Source organism: Triturus cristatus, chromosome 1_1 (assembly GCF_964204655.1).
Source record: "Triturus cristatus chromosome 1_1, aTriCri1.1, whole genome shotgun sequence".
In the NCBI taxonomy this organism is placed as follows: Eukaryota; Metazoa; Chordata; class Amphibia; order Caudata; family Salamandridae; genus Triturus; species Triturus cristatus.
This window is the reverse complement of record NC_140579.1, coordinates 1,292,328,999-1,292,355,421: the sequence shown is the minus strand read 5'-3', so window position 1 is coordinate 1,292,355,421 and position 26,423 is coordinate 1,292,328,999. Positions and strand designations below refer to the sequence as shown.

General features: G+C 43.3%; 2 protein-coding genes across 6 annotated transcripts in view; both read right to left on the bottom strand.

The window, feature by feature from the left end:
- Positions 1-26,423, bottom strand: part of LOC146871983 (bystin-like) — a 552,899-nt gene that overhangs the window by 210,219 nt on the left and 316,257 nt on the right. The window lies entirely within an intron of this gene.
- Positions 1-26,423, bottom strand: part of LOC146871984 (uncharacterized) — a 249,209-nt gene that overhangs the window by 3,351 nt on the left and 219,435 nt on the right. The window contains exon 3 of the mRNA XM_085652854.1: positions 1,970-2,290. Within this exon, the coding sequence (XP_085508980.1) occupies positions 1,970-2,290 (321 nt within the window). The remainder of the gene's footprint in view (positions 1-1,969; positions 2,291-26,423) is intronic.

Below are 26,423 nucleotides of genomic sequence, written 5' to 3'. Positions count from 1 at the left end.
GTTCGCCAGGTCCCGGTATCCTATACAACAAATCGTTAGTAATTTGGAAGGTAGGGTAGGAGCGGCTTGTGGGTTGTCGGGCTTCCGCCCAAGCATGCGCGAGGGAAGCGTCGTTGCTTTGTGCCCAACGGAAATCCCTATCAGACACCCAAGGTTCTTGTGTTAAGAGTGCACCATGGACGGGGGTTTTAGAGGAGGTTGCCCTTTTTCCATGTAGTATTTGTTGAAAGAAGGAGAGAAAGGAGGGATTGTCGGTACCTATGATAAGTTTCTCGGGTAGAGTGTCTAAGACCCCAACCATCACTGATGAAGGAACTCCTCTCCCCGGTTGTAAAGTAACCCGTGCTACAGGATAGGGACGGACGTCTCCGTGTACACAGCGGATGAGGACCTTCCTGCCAGGCAGAAGTTGGGAAGGGGACACGAGGGAAGCCCGTATCACGGACTGCCGACAACCGGAGTCCAGAAGTGCCTTGACTTGTACCCCATTCAGATAGAAACTTACGTAAAAGGAGGTTCCCATCTCGGCTGTATACATGAGGTTCTGGGGGAGGTAACTAACGTCCATCGGTTCTTCTGTTTTCTTGCGCGGACAAAAACGGGCCATATGGCCCCACTCCCCACAATCAAAGCACTGGGCGGATCTAAAAGGAGGTTCGCTTCTTTGGTGTCGTATTTTCTCTGGTTCTTTGATAGGTCTTAGGGGCTTCCTCGGGGCAGGAGCTGGTCTCGGCTTCTCAGGCTCCCAAGGAGAGGTCCGAGGCTGTGCACGAGAAAAGGCAGTTGCTAATTCCACCGCTTGTTCAGCCGTGAGGTTTGCATGTTGTCGCAACCACCTTTGCGTTGAGAAGGGTAGGGCGTCCAGAAATTGCTCCAATATTACCGCCCCCATGACCTCTTCTTTTGATCGCTCCGCTGGTTTTAACCACTTCTCTGCGGCTAGCTTCAATTTAAAATAGAGGGTTTTGGGAGTGTCTGCAGGGGTTCCCTTTTCCTTCCGGAATCGTAATCGATAGGCTTCCGTGTCCATACCTAAGTGGTCTAGAATGAGGGTTTTGATGTCTTCATAGGGGGTGACCCCACCAGCATTTGCCACCTGATAGGCCGCTTGTGCCTCCCCTGTCAAAAGAGGAGCCAAAAAAAACGGCCATTTGCTTACAGGCCAGCCTGAGGCCCGGGCCGCCCTCTCAAAATTCAATAGGAATGCGTCCGGATCTTCTCCGGGCACATATTTCTGTAAAGATACTGTAGGAAGGGCGGACACGCCCTTGGATAGCCTATGGCCCGTAGGGGATGAGACCGGTTCTTCTGCTACTTTTATCAGGGTCTCCAATTGAGCCTTCATAAGGTCTCTGAATGTGTCTCTATCGGCCTGAGCGGAGGTCAACTGACGCTCCACGGCCCATTCGAGCTTCTTCTGGCCCTCGACGATGTGTTGAATTAAAGTCTCCATGGGGAATTCCGATGCAAGAGGTCAAAGTGCCCGCATTCTCCACCATATGTCGAGGGGTGAAGAAGAGACCCAACAGCGAACGGGTTCACTTGAGATTTTATTTATTAGGACGTGGTAATGAACAAAGAAAACAGAAAGTCACTTCGCCCTGGTAAAGTCCTCGGTCAGCAAATTAGGGTTCTCCACCATAGGGGTTTCTCTTCCAGGGCGGTTCTCCGGTGTACAGCTTGGTTCTCAGCTTGGACTCCCGGGCATTAAAGAAAGAAAAAAAGGACACGTTTCAGTCTGTTGACTTCTATCACTCGTGTCAGGGAAGAGGAGGTGAGGAGCTTTCCACCAGAGAGACTAAAGGAGGAGTATGTGAGGGGGGGGGATCCGTCACCAAGACAAGGGAATTGCGGGGGTTTTTGCTCTGTTCTCTATGTAAGCGCGAGCTGCGCAGAAGCAGGCTTCCCTCTACCCCGGCTTTCCGGACTCCCTACCCGCCTCCCACGGCCCTCGCAAGCGCTGCCGCACCTGGGTGAGCCACGTCCCCCCCGGGGAGTGGCTGGGCGAAGAGCCGGTCCGTTGGCCTCCTGGCTTGACGGTCTTTGGTTCCACACTCGTCTCTTCGGTCTTCGGGTCCTTCTCCGTCTTCTCCTCCGCTCGCTCCGCATCTGCCTCCTTCGGGATACTTCCGCCCTCTTCTCCTCTTGGCCATTCTTTATTGGGCAACGGTGCCCCGAGGCTCCGCCCCCAAACGCTCGTCACGGGTGGTTCATCCTGGGTCTTAAAGGGCCAGCTACCCGCAACAGGAAGTTGTATCGGTCCAGGTGAGGCAGTCTGCCAATCGAGGGGCTGGAATGGTAAAGAAGGGGTTGTATCGTCACCGTGGGTTGGATTCGGTCTGTGGAGGGTCGGACTCTGACACTCTATCATCGAGGACATGTGAACGCTGCTGAGCTCCTCAACCTTCAATATGGCGAGGATATGTATTGTACGGAAAGATAGAAATATGGAAAATGCTCAGTTCTTTGTTCATATTCCTCACATTCCTGTTTTGGAACTTTAGATCTTTCTGTAACTGTTTGTTTTGATTTCCTAAAAATGCTCCTGAGAGCAATGCAAAGAGAGGGGTACTTTGGCGACGATTCATATATGCATACGTAAAACTACCTCCATCTGTGGTTCATGATATAAACTAAAGTTCTGAGATGTTTAAAGTCCTACAGTTATAATTGTAGTTAATTTCATATCCCCATAGTATGGGTTTGGCATAACAGGGGTGTTTCACATAGCGGTCAATGTAAATTTAGACCATGGTAATTTTGGATGCCACATATTATTGCCCATTACTCCCAATTTTTCCAACATTTTTGGAACAATGTGTTGTAAAAAGCATAGTTTGTGCACATTTGTAAAACCATTTTAGAGGAAACATTTCTCTGAATCTCCTGTAGAAAGGGCTGATTTCCTTGCTGATTTCGATCAGTGACTCGTGGAATGGGTATGATCACTACACCTCTAATTTGGAGGAAAATATGCCATTAGTTGATGGGTCCAATGGAAGGCGAAATGTCTCTTATCACTTTGAACCTCGAATCATGCAGTATTCTGTGCATTACAAAGATTATTTTTGTATTGTGCAGTATAAGCAATATAGATAGCGGGCATCTGTGTATCCAACTTAGCCTTTCATCCTCTCTGAGGCTAATAAATGCGGTACTATTAAATACAGTTCCAGTAAATTTGAAATTACGATTCTAATAATAAATTATTATGATATGTTGTTGTTATATTGCCTCAGTGATCCACATGAATGAAAAGGGTAATACATTGATATCTGGCATTAAACAATGCATAACAATAAAATTATTCCTCTTGACTTGGAACACAAATGAGATATCTGTAGCCAGATTGCTATTTGGTCAAGGATTTTGGAACAGTTATACTTATGTTATACCTTTAGGTGGAAAAGGATCTTGGAGCTTGCAATAATGAATACATGACTGTTCCCATGAGGCGCAGGGTCAAGACTGATTTGCATATGGCCAGGTCTAAACTGGGGTGTCATGGTGAGCAAAATAATGATGGATTTAACCCAGATCTCTTGACTGGGGTTGAATGTTTTGATTTGTTCTGCATTCCGTCCATCAATTGTGTGTCTTTTGCTTTCTCGCCCTGGGTGCGCCAGGTATGCCCAGACGTGCGTCCTGGGCTCACTGTGCCACTGAAATCAAGCTATCTTGGCTGAAGAGGGGTGAAACCCCGAAACCGGTCCTAGGATGCTTGTTTCCGGTCCAGGGAGGACCTGGCTTGGCAGTTCGGGCTGGACTGTTCCCATGAGGCACAGGGTCAAGACTGATTTGCATATGGCCAGGTCTAAACTGGGGTGTCATGGTGAGCAAAATAATGATGGATTTAAACCAGATCTCTTGACTGGGGGTGAATGTTTTGATTTGTTCTGCATTCCGTCCATCAATTATGTGTCTTTTGCTTTCTCGCCCTGGGTGCGTCAGGTATGCCCAGACGTGGATCCTGGGCTCACTATGCCACTGGAATCAAGCTATCCTGGCTGAAGAGGGGTGAAACCCTGAAACCGGTCCTAGGATGCTTGTTTCCGGTCCAGGGAGGACCTGGCTTGGCAGTTCGGGCTGGACTGTTCCCATGAGGCACAGGGTCAAGACTGATTTGCATATGGCCAGGTCTAAACTGGGGTGTCATGGTGAGCAAAATAATGATGGATTTAACCCAGATCTCTTGACTGGGGGTGAATGTTTTGATTTGTTCTGCATTCCGTCCATCAATTATGTGTCTTTTGCTTTCTCGCCCTGGGTGCGTCAGGTATGCCCAGACGTGGATCCTGGGCTCACTATGCCACTGGAATCAAGCTATCCTGGCTGAAGAGGGGTGAAACCCCGAAACCGGTCCTAGGATGCTTGTTTCCGGTCCAGGGAGGACCTGGCTTGGCAGTTCGGGCTGGACTGTTCCCATGAGGCACAGGGTCAAGACTGATTTGCATATGGCCAGGTCTAACCTGGGGTGGCATGGTGAGCAAAATAATGATGGATTTAACCCAGATCTCTTGACTGGGGGTGAATGTTTTGATTTGTTCTGCATTCCGTCCATCAATTGTGTGTCTTTTGCTGTATTTATTTGGTGGCAGGTTGTGACAGGTTTGTAGTTTATTTTTTTTATTTGTATTTGTTTTATATAGCGCAAACTAGACCCGAGAAAACGGGTATCAGAGCACTTTACATGAGCACCAGTTTCATTACAGAAGAACAAATTCATTTTTGTTAGGCACGCAGAGATTGAGGGGCACATGCATCAAAGGATTTTGCGAGTGCAACGATTCGCAAAAATCGGGCGTTTGCGATCGCAATATGCCGTTTTGCGATGCATGAAAGTGTTGGGGACGCGCAATTTAGGTAATCACAATTTCTTGCAATTTCCTAAAGTGCAAATGTATTTAAGGAATCGCAAATTCCGTTTCCTTAAATGCAATGCAAGAAGCACTTTAAAATAGCGATTTCGCTATTTAGGGCCGCAAATTACCGAGAAATTAAACTGGTCGGTAATTTGCAAAAACTTAGAAAAATGCACTAAAGTGCATTTGACAAAGTTTCAGGTTACACACACACATGCCCTTGGAGCATGTGTGTGCGAACATGGGTGCACACCACAATTTCAGGGGTGCAACAGGGTGTCCTTTTGACACCCTTGCACCCTTGAAATTGCATGCGCAATTTGCGATTATCAATTGGTACTCGCAAATTGCGCATGCAATTTCCCATTCATTCTTATGGGCCTGTAGGCCCATAGGAATGAATAGGAAGCCATTCCTTAATTGCGACTCGCAATTTGCAAGTCGCAATTTAGGAATGTTTAGGAATCGCTATTTTTATAGCCATTCCTACATGCATAGGCTTTTGCGAGTCCTTATTTGCGATCCCTTAATAATTTCAATTAAGGACTCGCAAAATCATACCTTGATGCATGAGCCCCTAAGTGATTTGCCCGGAATCACAGGATGTTTTAGCGTTGTTGCTGAGACTCGAACCCGGTTCCCCAGCCTCGAGGTCTACCGCTCTAGCCGTAAGGCTACATCCTCTCCCCATCCTCTTTATGCTTTGTGACTTTCCTGACTCTGAAAAACAACCTCTAATGTAAGAAGGCTCGTCTGCACCAAATGAGAGGGCTCCTACAGATTGGGGCTCTCAGCCACTGCAATAGTGGGATCATTGTTCAATTATGTCAATGTCAGTTGAGATAGAAATCTATTCAATCAAGCACTTTGGCAGCTGAGGTCTTCAGCTGTAGAAACACAAAGCATTTTTGTTGCACAACAATGGTTGCTCAAGCTAAGGGTGAACTTGCAATGGTTGTGGCCAGCCCCTTGGGACATCCTCTGGCAGTGTCATAATTAAGAGGCCTATGAGTTTCTCTCAGAGGCAGGAGAAATCCCTAAAGCGAGCTGCACACTTCAACAGATGTGTACCAGAGATACAACTGCCTTAAGCTGTGCACATACCTCTCCAGTCTCTCAATTGTTACATGCAATGTGTCATTGAGCAGTGTGCTAGGCCTATCAAAATTTACAAAAGGTTTTCATGACGGTGAATTCATCTGTACTAGCCCTGATAGTGTATTACTGAGGAGACTGTGGAGTTTGAATGAAGAGGTCACTTTGTCGTATCAGCCAATTTCCAAGGTGCCACTCTGTGTCACAGTCCATCACCTCTCTTCACATAGTCATCATTTGAAGACCTAATGTTAAAAGGCAAGGTGAACTGGAAACCCCTTTCCAGAGTTGGATTCTGGCATCTGTCTCGAGGCTCTGCACAGCTGATATCCATCACATGTTTTGCAACATCCCTGAGGCTTATGTGCTATTGTCAAATGCTTCTGCTTTTACTTTTGTGAAGCAGGGCAGGAGTAGCTCTCAGGAAGTGGCAGCCAAAGAGTCAAGCCCCTGTCCATGGCTTTACTCACCAAAGCCACCCCATGGCTTGTCATATATTGATGTGCTGAAAACCCTGCTCCCTTTACAGACACCAACGCCCCTAAGTTACCTCCTCCTCTCTCACTTGGCAAAAATATTTAAAAATTTGAAAGATTTGCTTTGTGCCAGTGAAAAAGAGCACACCCGATGTCAGTGAGAAGATCATCCCAAGGAGAGGTATACATGTGAATAAGGCAATAGGGCCAGTGTCTCAGATCCAACTGTGTTGGTTTGAAGGACTGTTCAGGATTGTAAAGATTGTTCATGACGACACAGAGCATTGCATAAAGTGTCTCTAATGTGAATGCCCAGAATCGGAGTGTCTGTAAATCACAAAGGCTACTGATGTTATATGTGGCTCTCACTGAGTACTACTATTGTGAATATCTATCTATCTATCTATCTATCTATCTATCTATCTATATATAAATACTTCTGGTTGCCCAACGTAAATACATTTTAATGCAAAAAACAATTGATTGACAGATGCTGAACAATGTCATGCATTCACCCCCAATACAGAGATCTGGGCCTAAATCCATCATTTTTGTGCTTCCCATGCCATTCCAGTTTAGACCCAGCCATATGCAAATCAGTCTTGACCCTGTCCTCCCTGGACTGGTAACCAGCATACTAGGTATCACCCCTCATCAGCCAGGCTCGCATGAATCCAGTGGCATGGAGAGCATGGGACCCAACTTTAAATTGTGAAGTGATTTTGAACTGAAATTAGTGAATCTGTCATGCACTGATATCAAACTGCATATTGGTCTGCTCTTTAAACCCATCAAAATATATATTATGGTGATATTTGGATATATCTTCTAAGAACTTCACAAATGTTTTAAGGACATGCCTTTCTTGTAAAAAAATATACTTCCAAATGCTGTGGGAATAACATTGCTTCAGGTCAGTGGCCGCGAGCACATAGCACTTAGTGCAGTGCAAGTGTCTCTCACTCATCTAGCCATCATTTAAAAGAACATATACCATAATGTGTATTAATATGTGAAGAGATGCAAAGCAATATAAAGACTGAATTCCTGTTACAAGCTTTAAAATGTAACAATAGGAATTGATGTATTTAGGATATTTGCAAAAAATAATCAGATCATTTCATATTGCATCGCAGTGCAGTGCATCATCTTTCTTTAATTGCAGATAAGGATCATACGGCAATAGTGAAGTATTCTGGGATTCAAAACAGATGCAAATTGTTTTTAGTAATGTTTATAAAACCACTAACAATTTTAAGACACAAGAAGTTTAAATTTGATTACCTTTTGTAAGTTTTTTTTTTTTTTTTAATAAACAGAGAAAAGCTTAATTTGCATGACAAATGTTTGGATATATGCAGGATTCTTCAGCTCTCCCTTCGCAATATCTGTCCTTTCTGCTGCTAGCATGTGTTTCAAGTGAGCAATGTGTCTTTAAATGCAAAGTGCGTTTAAGACTGCAGTACCACCACCTGCCTACAGGGGCAGAGCAAAAAAATAAACACACTTGATGAAACACAGGTCACCACAAGACATTTTTTTTTAGTAGTAAAAATTGACACAGATGTACCTGAAGTCATTTTTTATAATTTAGAAAACATTGCCTTGTGGGGACCTGGGTTCAGGTCCCCCACAGTGCAATCAAGTCCCCACAGCGTGAGTGTGTTATCACACCCAAGTCCCCACAAGGATAGTAAAACACACACACGCACACGCACACACACACATTACCATCCTTGTGGGGACTATGTGTGAATACCTGCCTTGTGGGGACTAACCTTTCCCAATGTTTTTAAAATACACTAATAACAGAAAAACGTTAAGAAAAAATTCATGATACAGGACCCTGCTTCAAATTTGCAAATATATTGTTATTTAATCGTGCGCACAGCACCATACTTATGGAGACTTGAACACATGCTACCATCCTTGTGGGGACCTAGTCCGTAACACTATTTGTGAATGAATACAGTCGAAGGCACATGGCTAAATGTTTATTTTATCAACAATATACACAAACAACATTATAATCTATTCATATATGAATTGCTGCATATATACTAGGGGTATACATTATAGACAGATTATGTTAATGTGCCAGAAAATATCATATCATAGCTCTGGCTCCCTAAGCTGTCCTTGCTGGAATTTCTACGCACAGCCTGCTCACCTCTGTGCTCCGTCACCGTTGCTGCTCCTGCTGTGTCCCCCCCCCTCCCGCCGCCGCGTTAGAGAACTCCGTGTCCGCAGTGTGGAGGGAGGGCGAGAGAGGACTACAACACCCAGGCTCCCCGGCTCCTACATCCCGGAAGCAGCGTCATCATTCCAGCGGCCGGAGGCGCTTTAAAATCAGCCCCACACCCCGCGTCGCGGGCTCGCGCACGGGCTAAGCCCGGGCAAAGGGTGGGCCGTCTGTGGCCGTCAGGGGCAGGAAGAGGCTGGGCTGGGCCCATTCCCTGAGATCCGGCACCGTAACAAAAGGTACTTGTAATACATTTCTGTACTGTGACTATCTTATCTCTTTGGTAAGTCCGGGACTGATCATTGTGCATAGCACTGTATGTCATTGACTGTATCATCTGCATTGATCATCTAGAGCTGACCAACTAAACAGACACAATGTCAACACGTATTTCGAAGAGTAGAGCCTCATTGTTGGGCGGTTCAGTGCGAGGCACCTTGGATAATTTTATTACCAGGGCTGCCTCAGTTCTCGAAAAGGAGATTGCCATAGTGGAGAGACGCCTATCGGCTGAACATGTACATAACAAACGCTCCTCGCTTGGACCTATTCAACTGGCTGTATCTCCGAACCCTACAATACCTGTTCCGTGTGTAATACATGATTCTCCGAATGTTTCTAGAACTTCTTCACCCGCCCGTGACTCTACCCCCTTGACACAATCCCACATTCACTTAATTTCGCCTGCTTCCAAATCTCATTCTAATCCTTCCTCTGATTGTACAACATTGGTCCTATCGCCTTCTAGGGCCACTGTCACAGGCCCCCAAGGGAAGAAGGGTAGAAGGGTTACTACTACAGGCCCTCCTCCCCTGAAAAAAAGAAAGAGGGGAGCGAAGAATTACAACAAAATCAATACACCTGCTAATAATAAGCTTAATCAAGCGGGAAACACCGTTATTGACTGTCTTTCACCTGCTAAACAAATAAAAGGCCCTGACACTCAGTCAGGCCCCGACACTCAGCTACACCCTTGCAACTACGACCCAATAATGAACGAAATTACGGGTCGATTGGAATTATTAGTCAAATCATTCGTCCTCCCATTATTAGAAAGAATAAAGGGCTTGTCCAAACAATTAGAGTCATATTTTGTGTCTACAGGAGACATGGATGACAACAGTGACCCATCTGGATGGTTATAGAACATATTTCTCACCCGCCCAACACTCTAATTCTGGCACGGTTAAGGGAGGATTAACTATCTATATATCAAATCTGATCAAGATGGAAAAGATAAAGGTCATAAAACTCGACCCCAACTTCCAGCTTCTTAGCCTCACATTAAATGCGAGGGACTCTTTCCTCTTGGTCAATTATTATAATAATCTCTCAGATTTAGACGCAATGGAAAAAATTCATTCCATCTTTTCTTTAATGCTATTTATCATTAAGAAATCAGCCAGAGAGGTGACCATCATATGGGGTGGCGATTTTAACCAGACTATTTGTGGTGTTTCCAATCCTTTTTTATGTGGTTTAAATGACGAGGACGATAATCCCATTCCACATTTCACCCACTCGACTCTTGGTAGCTCACTAAATGAAATAATTTTTAAGCTAGATTTGAGAATTGCGAACAAACTAGCTAATGGAAATACGATGCTGGCCCCCACCTATCATGGGAGGGGATGTAATTCCACTATCGATTTCATTTTGTTTTCAAATGGTTCGATAATGAGGGATACTATTTTTAACATTCACCAGACCGTATTGAGCGACCACTACCCTCTTAGTATTACTTTTTTTCTTTCCATTAGGCCCGATACCAAATTCCCTAGCGTTCTTGACCAAAGCAATTTAGAACTAGCTAGACTTAATGGCTACTCTCTCAAGTGGGCTTTAGTTGACCCAATTGAAACTGTTAATACAGTGGTCACTGAAGCATACTTGTCTGTTATGAAATGTCTGGATTTGACTACTTCAGACGCAGACGTTATTATTAACTTTGGCACTGTGATACAGACCGTAAAAAAAGCCCTATTGGCAAAAAAGAACTATTCCACAAGGAACAGACAGGGATGGTTTAACCACACGTGCACAGTAGCCTATTCTAATCTAAAACTTGCTTTACACAAGAAAGTCAGGGACCGCACAGAAATATCTAAACTAAGGAGGGCCTATAATGTTGCCATAAAGGAAAGGAAATTGGAATTAAAAAGACAACTCTGGGACCAACTACATGAGAGCTGTCTTAGTAATAATAGTGCCGGCTTCTGGAAGGTGGTAAAAACACCTTTTTTGATGGATAAGAGTAGTCTTCCAAGTGTAGAGGTCGCAATAGATGAAAGAGAGTGGGTAGAGCATTTTGTAATTTTTTTTATGACTAATCCGTTATCGATCGCACCTAGAGACAATGATTTTTCTCGCCAACAGCCTTCGACTTTCCCCATTGATCTGTCTATTACATGTGACCAGGTCGCACGGGCTTTAAACGCAAGTAAGAAAGGGAAGGCCCCGGGCCCTGATGGTGTCCCAATAGACTTCTTCAAAATCTACTCTGAGCTCTGGATTCCCCTTTTGACCAGGGCCTTTAATGCGCTGTCTACTATTGGCATTCCGGAATCCTGGAAGCAATCTATACTAGTTCCTATCTTCAAGAAAGGAGATAGGAACTTACCCTCCTGCTACCGCCCGATCTCCCTATTAGATTCCACGGGAAAAATGATGGGCAGGATACTACTTGATCGTTTGCAGGAGTGGGCAGCGGAAAATAACATTCTATCCGACTTACAATATGGGTTCCGTGAAGGTCTGGGGACCATAGACCAAGCCTTGAATTTATCATTATTGGTTGATAAATATGTCAACATCAAGGCTGGAGCTCTTTACATGGTTTACGTAGATTTGTCAGCCGCATTCGATTGTGTTAGCCACTCCAAACTCTGGTCCATCCTATTAGATCTAGGGGTGGAACAGACTGTAGTAACTTTTATCAGGGAACTTTATGCTAACGCAACAGCCAGAGTAAGGTTTGGAATCACCGGAGAACTCACTGTGTCGTTTGGGGTGGAGAAGGGCGTGAGGCAAGGCTGTGTACTGGCTCCATTTCTATTCACCCTCTACACCAATGGTCTGAAGAGGGAGATGTTGAGAGGAGCTCAGGACCTTCCTATGGTAGCAAATCGCCGCGTACCAGCTCTTTTGTACGCCGACGATGCGGTGATATTGGCTCGTACACCCAATGAACTTCAGAGGGCTCTAAGTAGCTACGCACTATTTATGGCCACCTTGGATCTTAAAGTCAACATCGGGAAAACTTTCGTTATGAAGGCTGGTGTTGGCAGGAAAAACAAAACTAGGCCCATTTATTTGAACAAAGAAAGATTATTAACCACTGACAAATATCCCTATCTCGGTGTCATGATCGATGAAAAACTAAGCTGGAAACCGGCAGTTGAAGTGAGAAAACTGCAATTTGCAAGAACCACTTCCGCACTTGTAAATTTCTCTAGGAAACTAGGGAGAAAAACACCTGTGGAAATGGTTAAAATCTATAAAGCCAAATGCATCTCAGTGGCCTTATATGGAGCAGGTGTATGGGGACATGCAGCTGTGGGCCCCATTCAGACAGTAGAGAATGGCTTTTTGAAATATCTTCTCGCCTTACCAACTACAGCCGCTAACTATTCCTGCCATCTGGAACTGGGTCTTCCTTATGTGACAGACCTGGCGAGAATCCAGCCTCTGCTACTATGGCACCGAATCTGGTCGTCAGAACAAACAGTCTTCACCCAAAAAATTATTCAAGACTGTAAGGGCCTTGATAATGTCCATAGATCTAGATGGCTAGTCTATGTCAAAAAATTTCTAACTGATTTAGGGTTGGCAAAATATTACCATAACCCTATCCAGATCCAGGTGTTAACAAGAAAGGTTTTCTATAAACTTTGTTTTAACCATCTTGAAGACCTAAGACTCAACTTAGAGGTTATGAAACAAACAGCTAGGCACAGCCTAACAGTCCAGACGGTCTTTGGGATTCAGCCTTACCTAACCTATACTATAACTTCTTACGAACTGTTTCTTTTAGTTATGTTTAGACTGAATCTTTTTCATCGCTTGGTGGCCTTTCCGTTGAGGAATAATTGGGCTAAAATATTGCCGCCCTGCCCATGTGATGAGAGTTCTTCCCAATCTACCATCCACACCATTTTCTTCTGTAAATATTACATGGACCAACGGAGAAATCTACTAATCCCCCTATTAAAACGTCTGGGCTTCCGCACCTGTCGCCCAGCTCTACTTTTCTTACAGTCACTCGAGGGGGAAGGGCTGGTTTACATTGTTTCTAACCTCCTACAGTACATTATGCGACATAGACCGAACTTGGGGTAATTTAATTTAGTTGACTTACTGTTAAACTGATTATAATTGATGCTCCTAACCATGATATCTTCCTTGCACTGCCACTTTAATTATATAAATTGAAACCACTGTGATCATTCCTGTCTGTGATGAATTTTAAATTGATGGGATTTTATGAGGAATTTTATCACATATCTGTTTTAAATTGTATCTTTTATGGCCTTTTCTGAAAGGACGAATAAAGAAATTTTTGATTTGATTTGATATCATGCTCAAAGAAAGACCCTTAAAGCTGTATTTAACCTATTTATCAGTGCTTAAAATCTTAGGAGATAAGGGAACTAATACGTAAAGAAATTAACATGCGGAACTAAGGAATATGGTCAAGTGGAACCCAGAGCTTTATTAGCTGTTTACATTTTTGCCAAAATAGGTGTTCAAGTCCTCACAGAGATAGTCGGTGAAGATCATTGTGTTTAAGTCTCCATAGAAATAGTGTGTACATTCAAAGCTTAAATCCCACTATGAAGAGTGTGAAGCTTATGATGTTTTGCGTGTAATTAAAGGAATGCTCAAGTCCCCACAGAGATGATATGTTATTATAGCCATGTTTAAGTCCCCACAGAGATAGGGTTTTATCATAGAGAAGTTAAAGTCCCCACAAAAATGGTGTGCTATTAAAGGGTTTTTCAAGTCCCCTCAAAGATAGTGTGTTATTACAGTGTAGTTTAAGTCCCCACAATGATAATGTGTTATTATAGCGATGTTTAAGTCCCCACATAGATAGTGCATGAAAGTGATTGTGTTCAAGTCCTCATTAAAATAGGGCCCGGTTCACAAAGGTAAACTAGACAAAAAAAATCTAACTTTTCTACTTTTCAGTTTCACAAATGTAAGTTTAGACCAAAAGTCCAACTTTACTACTTTTCAGTATTCACAAAGCCCCATACAGAGAATGCAAAGCTGATGATGCTCAAGCCAAAACAGAGCTTGTATGTAATTACAAGAATGCTCAAGTCCCCACAGAGATGGTGTGTGACTATAAGTATTACCATTGTCACCAAAGAGAATGAGTGTGATTATAGACATGCCCAGGTCCCCACAGAGATAGTGTGTGATTATAGACATGCCCAGGTCCCCACAGAGATAGTGTGTGATTATAGACATGCCCAGGTCCCCACAAAGATAGTGTGTGATTATAGAGAGGTCGAGGTCCCCAAAGAGATAGTGTGTGATTATAGAGATGTTGAGGTCCCTACAGAGATGGTGTGTGACTATAATATTGCCACGGATGCCAAAGAGAATGTGTAAGATCATAGACATCCCCAAGTCCCCTTAAAAACCTACACCCACCTAAACCCCAAAAATTCACTTGCCACCCAAAAACCCACACCCACCATAAAAATCCCTTGTGACCAAAATACCCATACAAACACTAAACGTTAAATGATTCATTGCCACCTAAAACACTCTTACCAGCCCTAACCCCTAAATATTCCCTTGCCACCAAACACCCAAGCCCACCCTAAATCCTAAAAAAACCCTTTCCACCCAAATACCCACACCCACCCTAAAACTTAAAAACCCTTGCGACCCAAAAACACATACACACTGCAAAATATACAATATCCCTTGCCACCAAAAATCTCACACCCACCCTAAACACAAAAAATTCCCTTGAAACCCATAAAATCTATACCACCCTAAACCCTAAAAAATCTTACCGCTCAAAAACCTACAACCACCCTAAACCCTAAAAATTCACATGCCTCCCAAAAACCCATGCACAACCTGAAAAATCATTGCCACCTACAAACCCATACAAACACTACACCTAAACGATCCATTACCACCCAAAAAACCCATACCCACCGTAAACCCCCAAAAATTCCTTACCACCAAAAAATCCATACCCAACTGAAACCATAACATTTCCCTTGCCCCCAAAAACCCACACCCACCCTAAACCTTAAAAATTCCCTTGTCACCCAAAAACCATACCCACCCTAAACCCTAAAAAATCTCTTGTCAATCAGAAACCCATAACCACCCTAAACCCTAAAAAATCTCTTACCGCTCAAAATCCTACAGCCACCCTAAACCCTAAAAATTCACTTGCCTCCCAAAAACCCATGCACCCCCTGAAAAATCCCTTGCCACCTACAAACCCATACAAACACTACACCTAAACGATCCATTACCACCCAAAAAAACCCATACCCAGCCTAAACCCCAAACATTCCTTACCACCCAAAAGTCCATACCCAACTGAAACCAAAACATTTCCCGTGCCCCCATAAACCCACACCCACACTAAACCTTAAAAATTCCCTTGCCACCAAAAAAACATACCCACCCTAAAAAATCCCTTGTCAATCAGAAACCCATAACCACCCTAGAAATAAAAATTTCCTTGCCACCCTAAACCTTAACAAATCCCTTGTCACCCAAAAACCCATACCCACCCTAAGCCCTAAACATTCCCTTACCACCCAAAAAAACAAAACTCACACTAAAACCTAAAAATTCCTTGCGACCCTACCCCAAAAATCCCTTACCACCCAAAAACCCATACCTACCCTAACCTTAAAAAATCCCTCACCTCCCAAAAACCCACACCCACCCTAAGCCCATAAAAATTCACTGGCCATCCAAAAAACTATACCCAACCTAAACCCGAAAAAGTACCTTACCACCCAAAAACACACATCCCCTCTAATCCCTAAAAATTCCCTTATCATCCAAAAACCCATACCCACCCAAAACCATAAATGTCCCTTCCCCCAAATATCCAGACCCATTCTAAACCTTAAAAATTCCTTTGCCACTAAAAAACCCACACCCATCCCAAATGCTGAAAAATCCCTTACCACTCAAACCTACACCCACCCTAAAACCTAAAAATTCACTTACCTCCCAAAAACACATACCCACCCTGAAAAACCCTCGCCACCCAAAAACCCATACAAACACTACACTAAAATGATTCTTTACCACCCAAAAACCCATACCCAGCCTAAACCCTAAGAAATCCCTTCTCACCCAAAAATCCATACCCACCCTAAACCCTAAGAAATCCCTTGGCAATCAAAAACCTATATCTACCCTAAAAATAAAAATTCCCTTGCCACCCTAAACCCTAAAATATCCTTTGCCACCTAAAGACCCATACCCACTCTAAGCCCTAAACATTCCCTTACCACCCAAAAAAACGATACCCATGCTACAACTCTAAAGTTCCTTGTGACCCTAACCCCAAAAATTCCCTTACCACCCAAAAACCCTACCATTGAAAAATCCCTCACATCCCAAAAACCCAAACCTACCCTAACTCCATAAAAATTCACTGGCCCCCAAAAAAACATACCCAACCTAATCCCGAAAAGTACCTTACCACCCAAAAACACACATCCACTCTAATCCCTAAAAATTCCCTTATCATTCAAAAACCCATACCCACCCTAAACCCTAAGAAATTCCTTACCACCCAAAAATCCACACCCACTCTAAACATTAAAAATTCCTTTGCCATACCCATCCTAAATGCTGAAATCTCCCTTGCCACCCAAAAACCGATACACACACTAAACCCTAAAAATTCCCTTGCACCTAAAATCCCATACCCACCCTAAACCCTAAAATTTCCCTTGCAACCCAAAAATCCATACCTACCCTAAACCCTAAAAAATCCCTTACCACCCAAATACCCACACCCACCCTAAAAACGTAATTGCCAATCAAAACTACCATACCCACCCTAAACCCTAAAAGCCCTTATCAGGTAAAAACCTATACTCACCCTAAACCCTAAAAAATTCCTTGCCGAACAAAAACCCACACTAACCCTAAACCCTAAAAATCCCCTTGAGACTCAAAAACCAATTCACACCATAAACCCTACAAAATCCCTTGCCACCAAAAATATGGCACCCATCCTAAATGCAAAAAATTCCATTGAAACCCAAAAACCCCACCCACCTAAACCCCAAAAATTCACTTGGCACCCAAAATGCACACCCACCGTAAAAAATCACTTTTGACCCAAATACCCATACAAACACTGAACCTTAAATGATTCATTGCCACCGTAAAAAAACCATACCAGACCTAACCCCTAAATGTTCCCTTGCCACCCAAAACCCATGCCCACCCTAAATCCTAAAAAATCCCTTCCACCCAAATACCCACACCCACCCTAAACGTTAAAAATTCCCTTGCGACCCAAAAACCCATACACACTGTAAAATGTACAATATCCCTTGCCACCAAAAATCTCACACCCACCCTAAACCCTAAAAATTCCCTTGCCACACATACCCACCCTAAACCCTAGAAAATCTCTTACCACTCAAAAACCTGCACCCAGCCTAAACCCTAAAAATTCACTTGTCTCTCAAAAACCCATACCCACCCTGAAAATTTCTTTGCCACTTCAAAACACACACCCATCCTAATTCCTGAAAAATCCCTTACCACTCAAAAACCTACATGCACCCTAAACCTTAAAAATTCACTTGCCTCCCAAAAACCCATACCCATCCTGAAAAATCCCTTTCCACCCAAAAACCCATACAAACACGAAACTTAAATGATTCATTACCACCCAAAAACCCATATCCAGCCTAAACCCTAAAAAATCCCTCACCACCCAAAAATCCACCCCACCCTAAACCCTAAAATTTCACTTGCCTCCCAAAAACCCATAACCACCCTGAAAAATTCCTTGCCACCCAAAAACCCATACAAACACTACACCTAAACTATTCATTACCACTCAAAAACCCATACCCACCCAAAACCCTAACATATCCCTTGCCCCCAATAATTCACACCCACACTAAACCTTAAAAATTCCCTTGCTACCAAAACAACCATACCCACCCTAAACCCTAAAAAATCCCTTGCCAATCAGAAACCCATACCCACCCTAGAAATAAAAATTCATTTGCCACACTAAACCTTAACAAATCCCTTGCCACCCAAAAACCCAAACCCACCCTCAGCCCTAAACATTCCCTTACCACCCAAAAAAACGATACTCACACTAAACCCTAAACATTCCTTGCGACCCTAACCCCAAAAATCCCATACCACCCAAAAACCCATACCTACCTTAAACCCTAAAAATTCCTTGCGACCCTAACCCCCAAAAATCCCGTACCACCCAAGAACCCATACCTACCCTAAACCCTAAAAATTCCCTTATCGGCCAAAAACCCATACCCACCCAAAACCCTAACATATCCCTTGCCCCCAAAAATCCACACCCACCCTAAACCTTAAAATTTCCCTTGCCACCCAAAAAAACATACCCACCCTCAACCCTAAAAAATCTCTCACCACTCAAAAACCTACATGCACCATAAACCCTTAAGAAATTATTTTGCCTCCCAAAAACCCATACCCATCCTGAAAAATCCCTTGCCACCCAAAAACCCAAACTCTCCACCTAAATGATTCATTACCACCCAAAAACCCATACCCAGCCTAAACCCTAACAAATCCCTCACCACCCAAAAATCCATACCCACTCTAAACCCTAAAAATTACCTTATCACCCAAAAACCCATATCCACCCAAAACCGTAACATATCCCTTGACCCCAAAAATCCAAACCCACCCTAAACCTTAAAATTTCCCTTGACACCCTAAAAAACATACCCACCCTAAACCCTAAAAAATCTCTTACCACTCAAAAACCTACACCCACCCTAAACCCTAAAAACTCACTTGCCTCCCAAAAACCCTTAACCACCCTGAAAAATCCCTTGCCACCCAAAAACCCATACAAACACTACACCTAAACAATTCATTACCACTCAAAAACCCATACCCAGCATAAACCCTAAAATCCATACCCACCCTAAACCATAACATTTCCCTTGCCCCCAAAAATTCACACCCACCCTAAACCTTAAAAATTCCATTGCCACCAAAAAAACCATACCCACCCTAAAAAATCCCTTGCCAATCAGAATCCCATACCCACCTTAGAAATAAAATTTCCTTTGACACACTAAGCCTTAACAAATCCCTTACCACCCAAAAAAAACTATACTCACGCTAAACCCTAAAAGTTTCTTGCGACCCTAACACATACCCACCCAAAACCATACATTTCCTTGCCCCCCAAAAATCCACACCCTCTCTAAACCTTAAAAATTGCTTTGCCACTTAAAAACCCACACCCATCCCAAATGCAGAAAAATCTCTTACCACTCAAAAACCTACACCCACCCTAAACCCTAAAAACTCACTTGCCTCCCAAAAACCCATACCCATACTGAATAATCCCTTGCCCCCAAAAACCCATACAAACACTACACCTAAATGATTAATTACCACCCAAAAACCCATACCCAGCCTAAACCCTAAAAAATCTCTCACCACCCAAAAATACATACCCACCCTAAACCCTAAAAATGTCTTATCACCCAAAAACCCATACCCGCCCAAAACACTATCATATCCCTTGACCCCAAAAATCCATACCCACCCTAAACCTTAAAATTTCCCTTGCCACCCAAAAAACATACCCGTCCTAAACCCTAAAATATCTCTTACCACTCAAATACCTACATTCACCCTAAACCCTAAAAATTCACTTGCCTCCCAAAAACCCATACCCACCTTGAAAAATCCCTTGCCACCCAAAAACCCATACAAACACTACACCTAAATGATTCATTACCACTCAAAAACCCATACCTAGCATTAACCCCAAAAAAATCCTTAACACCCAAAAATCCATACCCACCCAAAACCCTAACATATAGCTTGCCCCCTAAAATTCACACCCACCCTAAACCTTAAAAATTCTCTTGCTACCAAAAAAACCATACCCACCCTAAACCCTAAAAAATCCCTTGCCAATCTGAAACCCATACCCACCCTAGAAATAAAAATCCCTTTGCCACACTGAACCTTAACAAATCCCTTGTCCCCCAAAAACCCATACCCACCCTCAGCCCTAAACATTCCCTTACCACTCAATAAACGATACTCGCACTAAACCCTAAAAATTCCTTGCGACCCTAACCCCCAAAAATCCCTTACCATCCAAAAACCCATACCTACCCAAACCTTAAATTCCTCGCCTCTCAAAAACCCATACCCACCCTAACCCCATAAAAATTCACTGGCCACCCAAAAAACTATACCCAACCTAAACCTAAAATCCATACCCACCCGAACCCATAACATTTCCCTTGCCCCCAAAAAATTCACACCCACCCTAAACCTTAAAAATTCCATTGCCACCAAAAAAACCATACCCACCCTAAAAAATCCCTTGCCAATCAGAATCCCATACCCACCCTAGAAATAAAATTTCCTTTGACACACTAAGCCTTAACAAATCCCTTACCACCCAAAAAAATCTATACTCACGCTAAACCCTAAAAGTTTCTTGCGACCCTAACACATACCCACCCAAAACCATACATTTCCTTGCCCCCCAAAAATCCACACCCTCTCTAAACCTTAAAAATTGCTTTGCCACTTAAAAACCCACACCCATCCCAAATGCAGAAAAATCTCTTACCACTCAAAAACCTACACCCACCCTAAACCCTAAAAACTCACTTGCCTCCCAAAAACCCATACCCATACTGAATAATCCCTTGCCCCCAAAAACCCATACAAACACTACACCTAAATGATTAATTACCACCCAAAAACCCATACCCAGCCTAAACCCTAAAAAATCCCTCACCACCCAAAAATACATACCCACCCAAAACACTATCATATCCCTTGACCCCAAAAATCCATACCCACCCTAAACCTTAAAATTTCCCTTGCCACCCAAAAAACATACCCTTCCTAAACCCTAAAATATCTCTTACCACTCAAAAACCTACATTCACCCTAAACCCTAAAAATTCACTTGCCTCCCAAAAACCACTCAAAAACCCATACCTAGCATAAACCCCAAAAAAATCCTTAACACCCAAAAATCCATACCCACCCAAAACCCTAACATATACCTTGCCCCCAAAAATTCACACCCACCCTAAACCTTAAAAATTCCCTTGCTACCAAAAAAACCATACCCACCCTAAACCCTAAAAAATCCTATGCCAATCTGAAACCCATACCCACCCTAGAAATAAAAATCCCTTTGCCACACTGAACCTTAACAAATCCCTTGTCCCCCAAAAACCCATACCCACCCTCAGCCCTAAACATTCCCTTACCACTCAATAAACGATACTCGCACTAAACCCTAAAAATTCCTTGCGACCCTAACCCCCAAAAATCCCTTACCATCCAAAAACCCATACCTACCCAAACCTTAAATTCCTCGCCTCTCAAAAACCCATACCCACCCTAACCCCATAAAAATTCACTGGCCACCCTAAACTATACCCAACCTAAACCCGAAAAAGTACCTTACCACCGAAAAACACACATCCACTCTAATCCCTAAAAATTCACTTGTCATCCAAAAATCCATACCCACCCAAAACCATACATTTTCATTGACCCCCAAAAATCCACACCCACTCTAAACCTTAAAAATTCCTTTGCCACTTAAAAAACCCACTCCCATCCCAAATGCTGAAAAATCCCTTACTACTCAAAAACCTACACCCACCCTAAACCCTGAAAATACACTTGCCTCCCAAAAACCCATACCCATCCTGAATAATCCCTTGCCATCCAAAAACCCATACAAACACTACACCTAAATGATTCATCACCACCCAAAAACCCATACCCACCCTAAACCCTAAAAATAACCTTATCACCCAAAAACCCATACCCGCCCAAAACCCTAGCATATCCCTTGCCCCACAAAATCCACACCCACCCTAAACCTTAAAATTTCCCTTGCCCCCCAAAAATCTACACCCACTCTAAACCTTAAAAATTCATTTGCCACTTAAAAACCCACACCCATCCCAAATGCTGAAAAATCCCTTACCACTCAAAAACCTACACCCACCCTAAACCCTAAAAATTCACTTGCCTCCCAAAAACCCATACCCATCCTGAATAATCCCTTACCACCCAAAAACCCATACAAACACTACACCTAAACGATTCATTACCACCCAAAAATCCATACCCACCCTAAACCCTAAAAATTACCTTATCACCCAAAAACCCTTACTCACCCAAAACCCTAACATGTCCCTTGCCCCAAAAAAATTCAAACCCACCCTAAACCTTAAAATTTACATTGCGTTTACATTTGAGCTACTTTTTGCGAATTTACTACTACACATACTGTCACTGACTACATTTGTAAAGCACATATTACATTGTGATTCCTAGCTGTTATGATTTTAAGGAAGATATGAAACTAGGAGTGTCCCAACAAATGAGCTGCAATGAAAGGATTTTGCAGTTAGCCTGCCACACTGATGCTCTATTTATAGTCAAGACGGCCATTATGTTTCCAATAGCAGTGTTTGCGCAGGATGTACCAGTGGAAACGCTATACCGACAGCCCGACTGAGTTGGATACTTTGGATTCGGTACATCAGACAATCCAACCTATTTTGAGTGGACACTTTAATGTATTTTTTCCAGTTCAGAACTGCCAGGGACACCTTTATCAGTGAGGCTCCCATATGTTTATTGGATACTACCAACACTTCTCAGCAGTGTGCGCCAAGTCTAGCAAGTACGGCAATATTTTCATTGAACATTTCTAACACATCAGAGGAGGACTGCTGCACTTGTATTGTACATTACCAACACTTATCAGCAAGGCTGCTGCACTTACATTGTTCAATACTGTTGAATCCTGAAGGTTGTTTGGGTTATGCTGCAGTGTGATCATAAGTGCTATTCATGCCACTTTCGGCCACATGTACGATCATTTTCATTTGCGACTCGCAATTTGTCAATTTTAATGACTTTCAATTAGCGAGTCGTAAAAGAAAATGTAGTAATGTGTCTCCGACGCATTTTGCAATTCCCAATGGGGTCGCAACTGACCTACCTGATCAATATTTATGAGGCAGGTTGCAATTTGCGACCCATTGGGAATGGGCAATAACACAGGGATGGTAGCCTGCAAGGGACAGCAGACCCCCATGTCTTTGTTTGCTTTTGAAATAGAGCAACTTTTTAAAAAATGCAGCCTGTTTTACTCAAAGGAAAATGTGATGCGTTTCAAAAACTAAAATGAAATGTTTGTTTAATTTTTTAAGAGTAGGCAGTGGTCTGTGGGACCACTGCCTGCTCTAAAAAAACATTTTTGCATCCAGTCCCAATTGGGAAGGGGTCCCTTGGGGACCTCTTCCAGTTTGCGAGCGGCTTACCACCTACTCAAAGTAGGCAGTAAACTGTGATCGTTTTGCAACTGCATTCGGGTCACAATACAATCGTACATGCCCTTATGACTTGCTTTTAGGAAGGGATGCCCTTGGCACACCCCTTCCTAATACCAACTCGCAAATCCTATTTTGCTTGTCGGTGACAGGCTACCGACTTGCAAAATAGGGTTGATACATGCAACAACCCTTTTCAGCAGTCGCAGACGCCCCGCATCTCCGTTTGTGACCATTAAATATGGTCATACAAGTGGCCCCTGGTCCTAATTCCCATGTCTCTGCGCCCAAGTGTATCAGCCTGATTTACAAAAGTAACTTACAATTTTGAGTAATTAAACTTTTGAGTAAGTTTACTACTTTTTGGCTGTTCACAATTTTGGGTAATTAAACATTTGAGTATGTTTACTACTTTCTGGCAATTCCCAATACATGTCTCCTCTAAGCCGAAGGGGCTGGGGGCTGTACACTTTTGAGTAATTTATACTTTTGAGTAATTTACACTTCTGAATAGGTTTAATGATTTTTGGCTATTCAGAAAATCTAAGTGTAAATGTACTCAAAGTGTAACTTACACTTGAATTTTGCGATTAGCCAAAAAGTAGACTTTCTCAAAATTCTACATTTTTTCAAAAGTGAAAGTTACCTTTGTGAATCAGGCCCTTATATATCTTCCTAGTGTTTCTCTCTTGCTATCTTAAAGGTTTTTGATTCCCTAAACTAGTGTAAAAGTTACAATGTTCCAGTGTGATATATGTCTGCCTTGCTATCTGTACCGTCTCTCTACCATTGCCCTGGTCTAAGGACATGTCTTGGAATGTGTGCCTCCCTGTTCCAGTGTCTCTTCGCCAGCGCACATTTTTTCATGTCCCAATGTTTGTGTCTCAATGTACTGGAATCAATGCAACCCTGTCTCATTGCAATTGTCTCTCTCTGTCCAAAAGTGTTTTCCTGCTGACCCCATGCCTCCCATATGCACGTCTTTCTATGTCCATGTCTCCCTATGTTAATATTTGTCCATGTCCATCTCACCATATCACTGTCTATGCAGCTCAATGTTCTTTTGACTTCCTGTGTCGGTTTTCGCATCTATGTCTCCCTGTTTTAATGGATGCCCTTGTGTCTATCTGATCCATGTTGTATTGTATAATTGTCCCTGTGTCTCCTGTGGCCATGTGTTCCCCATTCAACACTCTATGTTTATGTATGCCCACGTCAGCCTCTCCCTTCTCGTTGTCATTGTCTACCTCTGCCCATAATTCCTCTTGTCTCAATCCACAGTGGCTGACTGCAACCCATCAGCAAATCATCTGTTCAATGAAGCTCAGACCTGTAATTTCCAGGAATAGCTACACGTTATACTGAAAACACTTTCATTGTAGCAGGAGCTTCTCAAAAAGGGGGCACTTTACTCGGAAAAGTATGTACAGCATCCGTGGTGACTGTAATGCAGAAACCAGGATGTGATAGGAACTTGGAGAGTAATAGTGGAGAGTGCAGATAAAGCGACCTGCACAATCTGCAAAATGTTTTTTGTCTAGCGCAGAACACTCAGTTGCAACCCAGATGACAAGGTGCGAAATCTAGCATTTTACATTATCCTGTCAAGATTAATTATTCACAGTTCACAATCTACATTACAGACTTTGGATGCTTATTTCTATACAGGCATTTGACAGACATGGAACTACAAATAACCTGGCTTTACGCTAAGCCATTAATTATGCTATTCGTGTGAATATTCATCCTTCTTGGAGCACTCTGATTTAGATTTTTCAAATTCAGATTGCTGCTGTGCCCATTACCTGAGCCCTAAACATTTTATAATTGTAAACAAATTAGTGTAGCAGTAAAATGTAGATAACTAGCAACTTGCAGCATCACAGCATTGTAGATGTTGCGAAAGAGGGCCTGATATGAGAAATATGTGTTGTCGTAAAACCGAAAATAGTCTTTAAATCGAGTTATATGATTAGGTGCACTTGCCATTATTTTGTTGGACACCTGCCTCTAAAGTAGGCTTAGTCGTATTGCATGGTAAAAAGTAGAAAGAGTTAAATAAATGCGGTTCTGAAAATGTTTTTTATTTCCTCTTGAGAACATGTTATAAACTAATACGAAATATCTCCTTCAAATTACAGTTTAATATAACCCGGAATTGAAGTTGCTAATCTCGTCTGTATATGGCTTCGTTAAGGGGTGCAGACATCAATACATACAGCCCAAGCGGATTCCCTCCCCACAGCTGCAGCTCTGTGCTGCCGGGTTTCTCTTCGATTGCTTGCTGCTGTGTGGGCGCTGGTGCCAGGGAGTGGACACAGGTCTGAATGGAGCTGGGAGCGTCAAGCGCATGACCCTTTGTTATGCTGAACTCGGAATAGAGCACATTCACACCTGATTCTCTGCCAAAAAGAGACTCTCACCCACAGCTCAACAGGAGTATGGGGAGGGTTGCCTCAATTAACTGGGCACGGAAGGGTTTCTTATCTTCAGCGGAAGAAAGGTTGCGGCAATGTTACCGTCAAATTCTCATCCACAATCCTACATTACCTACAGCTGGAAAAGTAGATAAAGTCAGGAATCTGCGAAAGCACCTCCAGTGCACGTGCATGCATCCAACACAGGGGCGGCTTTAGGCATGTGCAAGCTGTGCACCTGCACAGGGCCACCAAACCCCAGGGGCCACCACGAGGAATCAGATACAATACATATTCGTGGCGGTCCCTGGCAGGGATTTGGCGCATGAACGACTGACGCGTGCTAAATCCAATGTGATGCATGCTGAATGGTTGTTCTTATACTCTTTTCCTTTCTAACCCAGTCTCGTCTTTGTGTGGGGTCGGCCTTGTTTCGGGCTCTTCTGGTAGGTCTTGTGCTTGTTTAGAACTTTTTTTCCAGGAGAATCGAGCTTGTTTTAATAGTCCAGATCTGGCACCTCCGGAGGCTCGCATGCGCGCGCATGCGCAGTGCCCACGAGTCCTGCAGCGAAGGGGTTACAGAAGCACCACGCATCACTGGCGGCAGGAGGGGTGGCAGCACCCATGCCCGGCGTGCAGCGAGCAGCACTGAGACCGGCCGAGGCCATGCACCGGTGCGCCTAGAGACCCTGGGCAAGAAAGGCCGCCTTGCAGAGGATAGCATGCCAGTGTGCAAC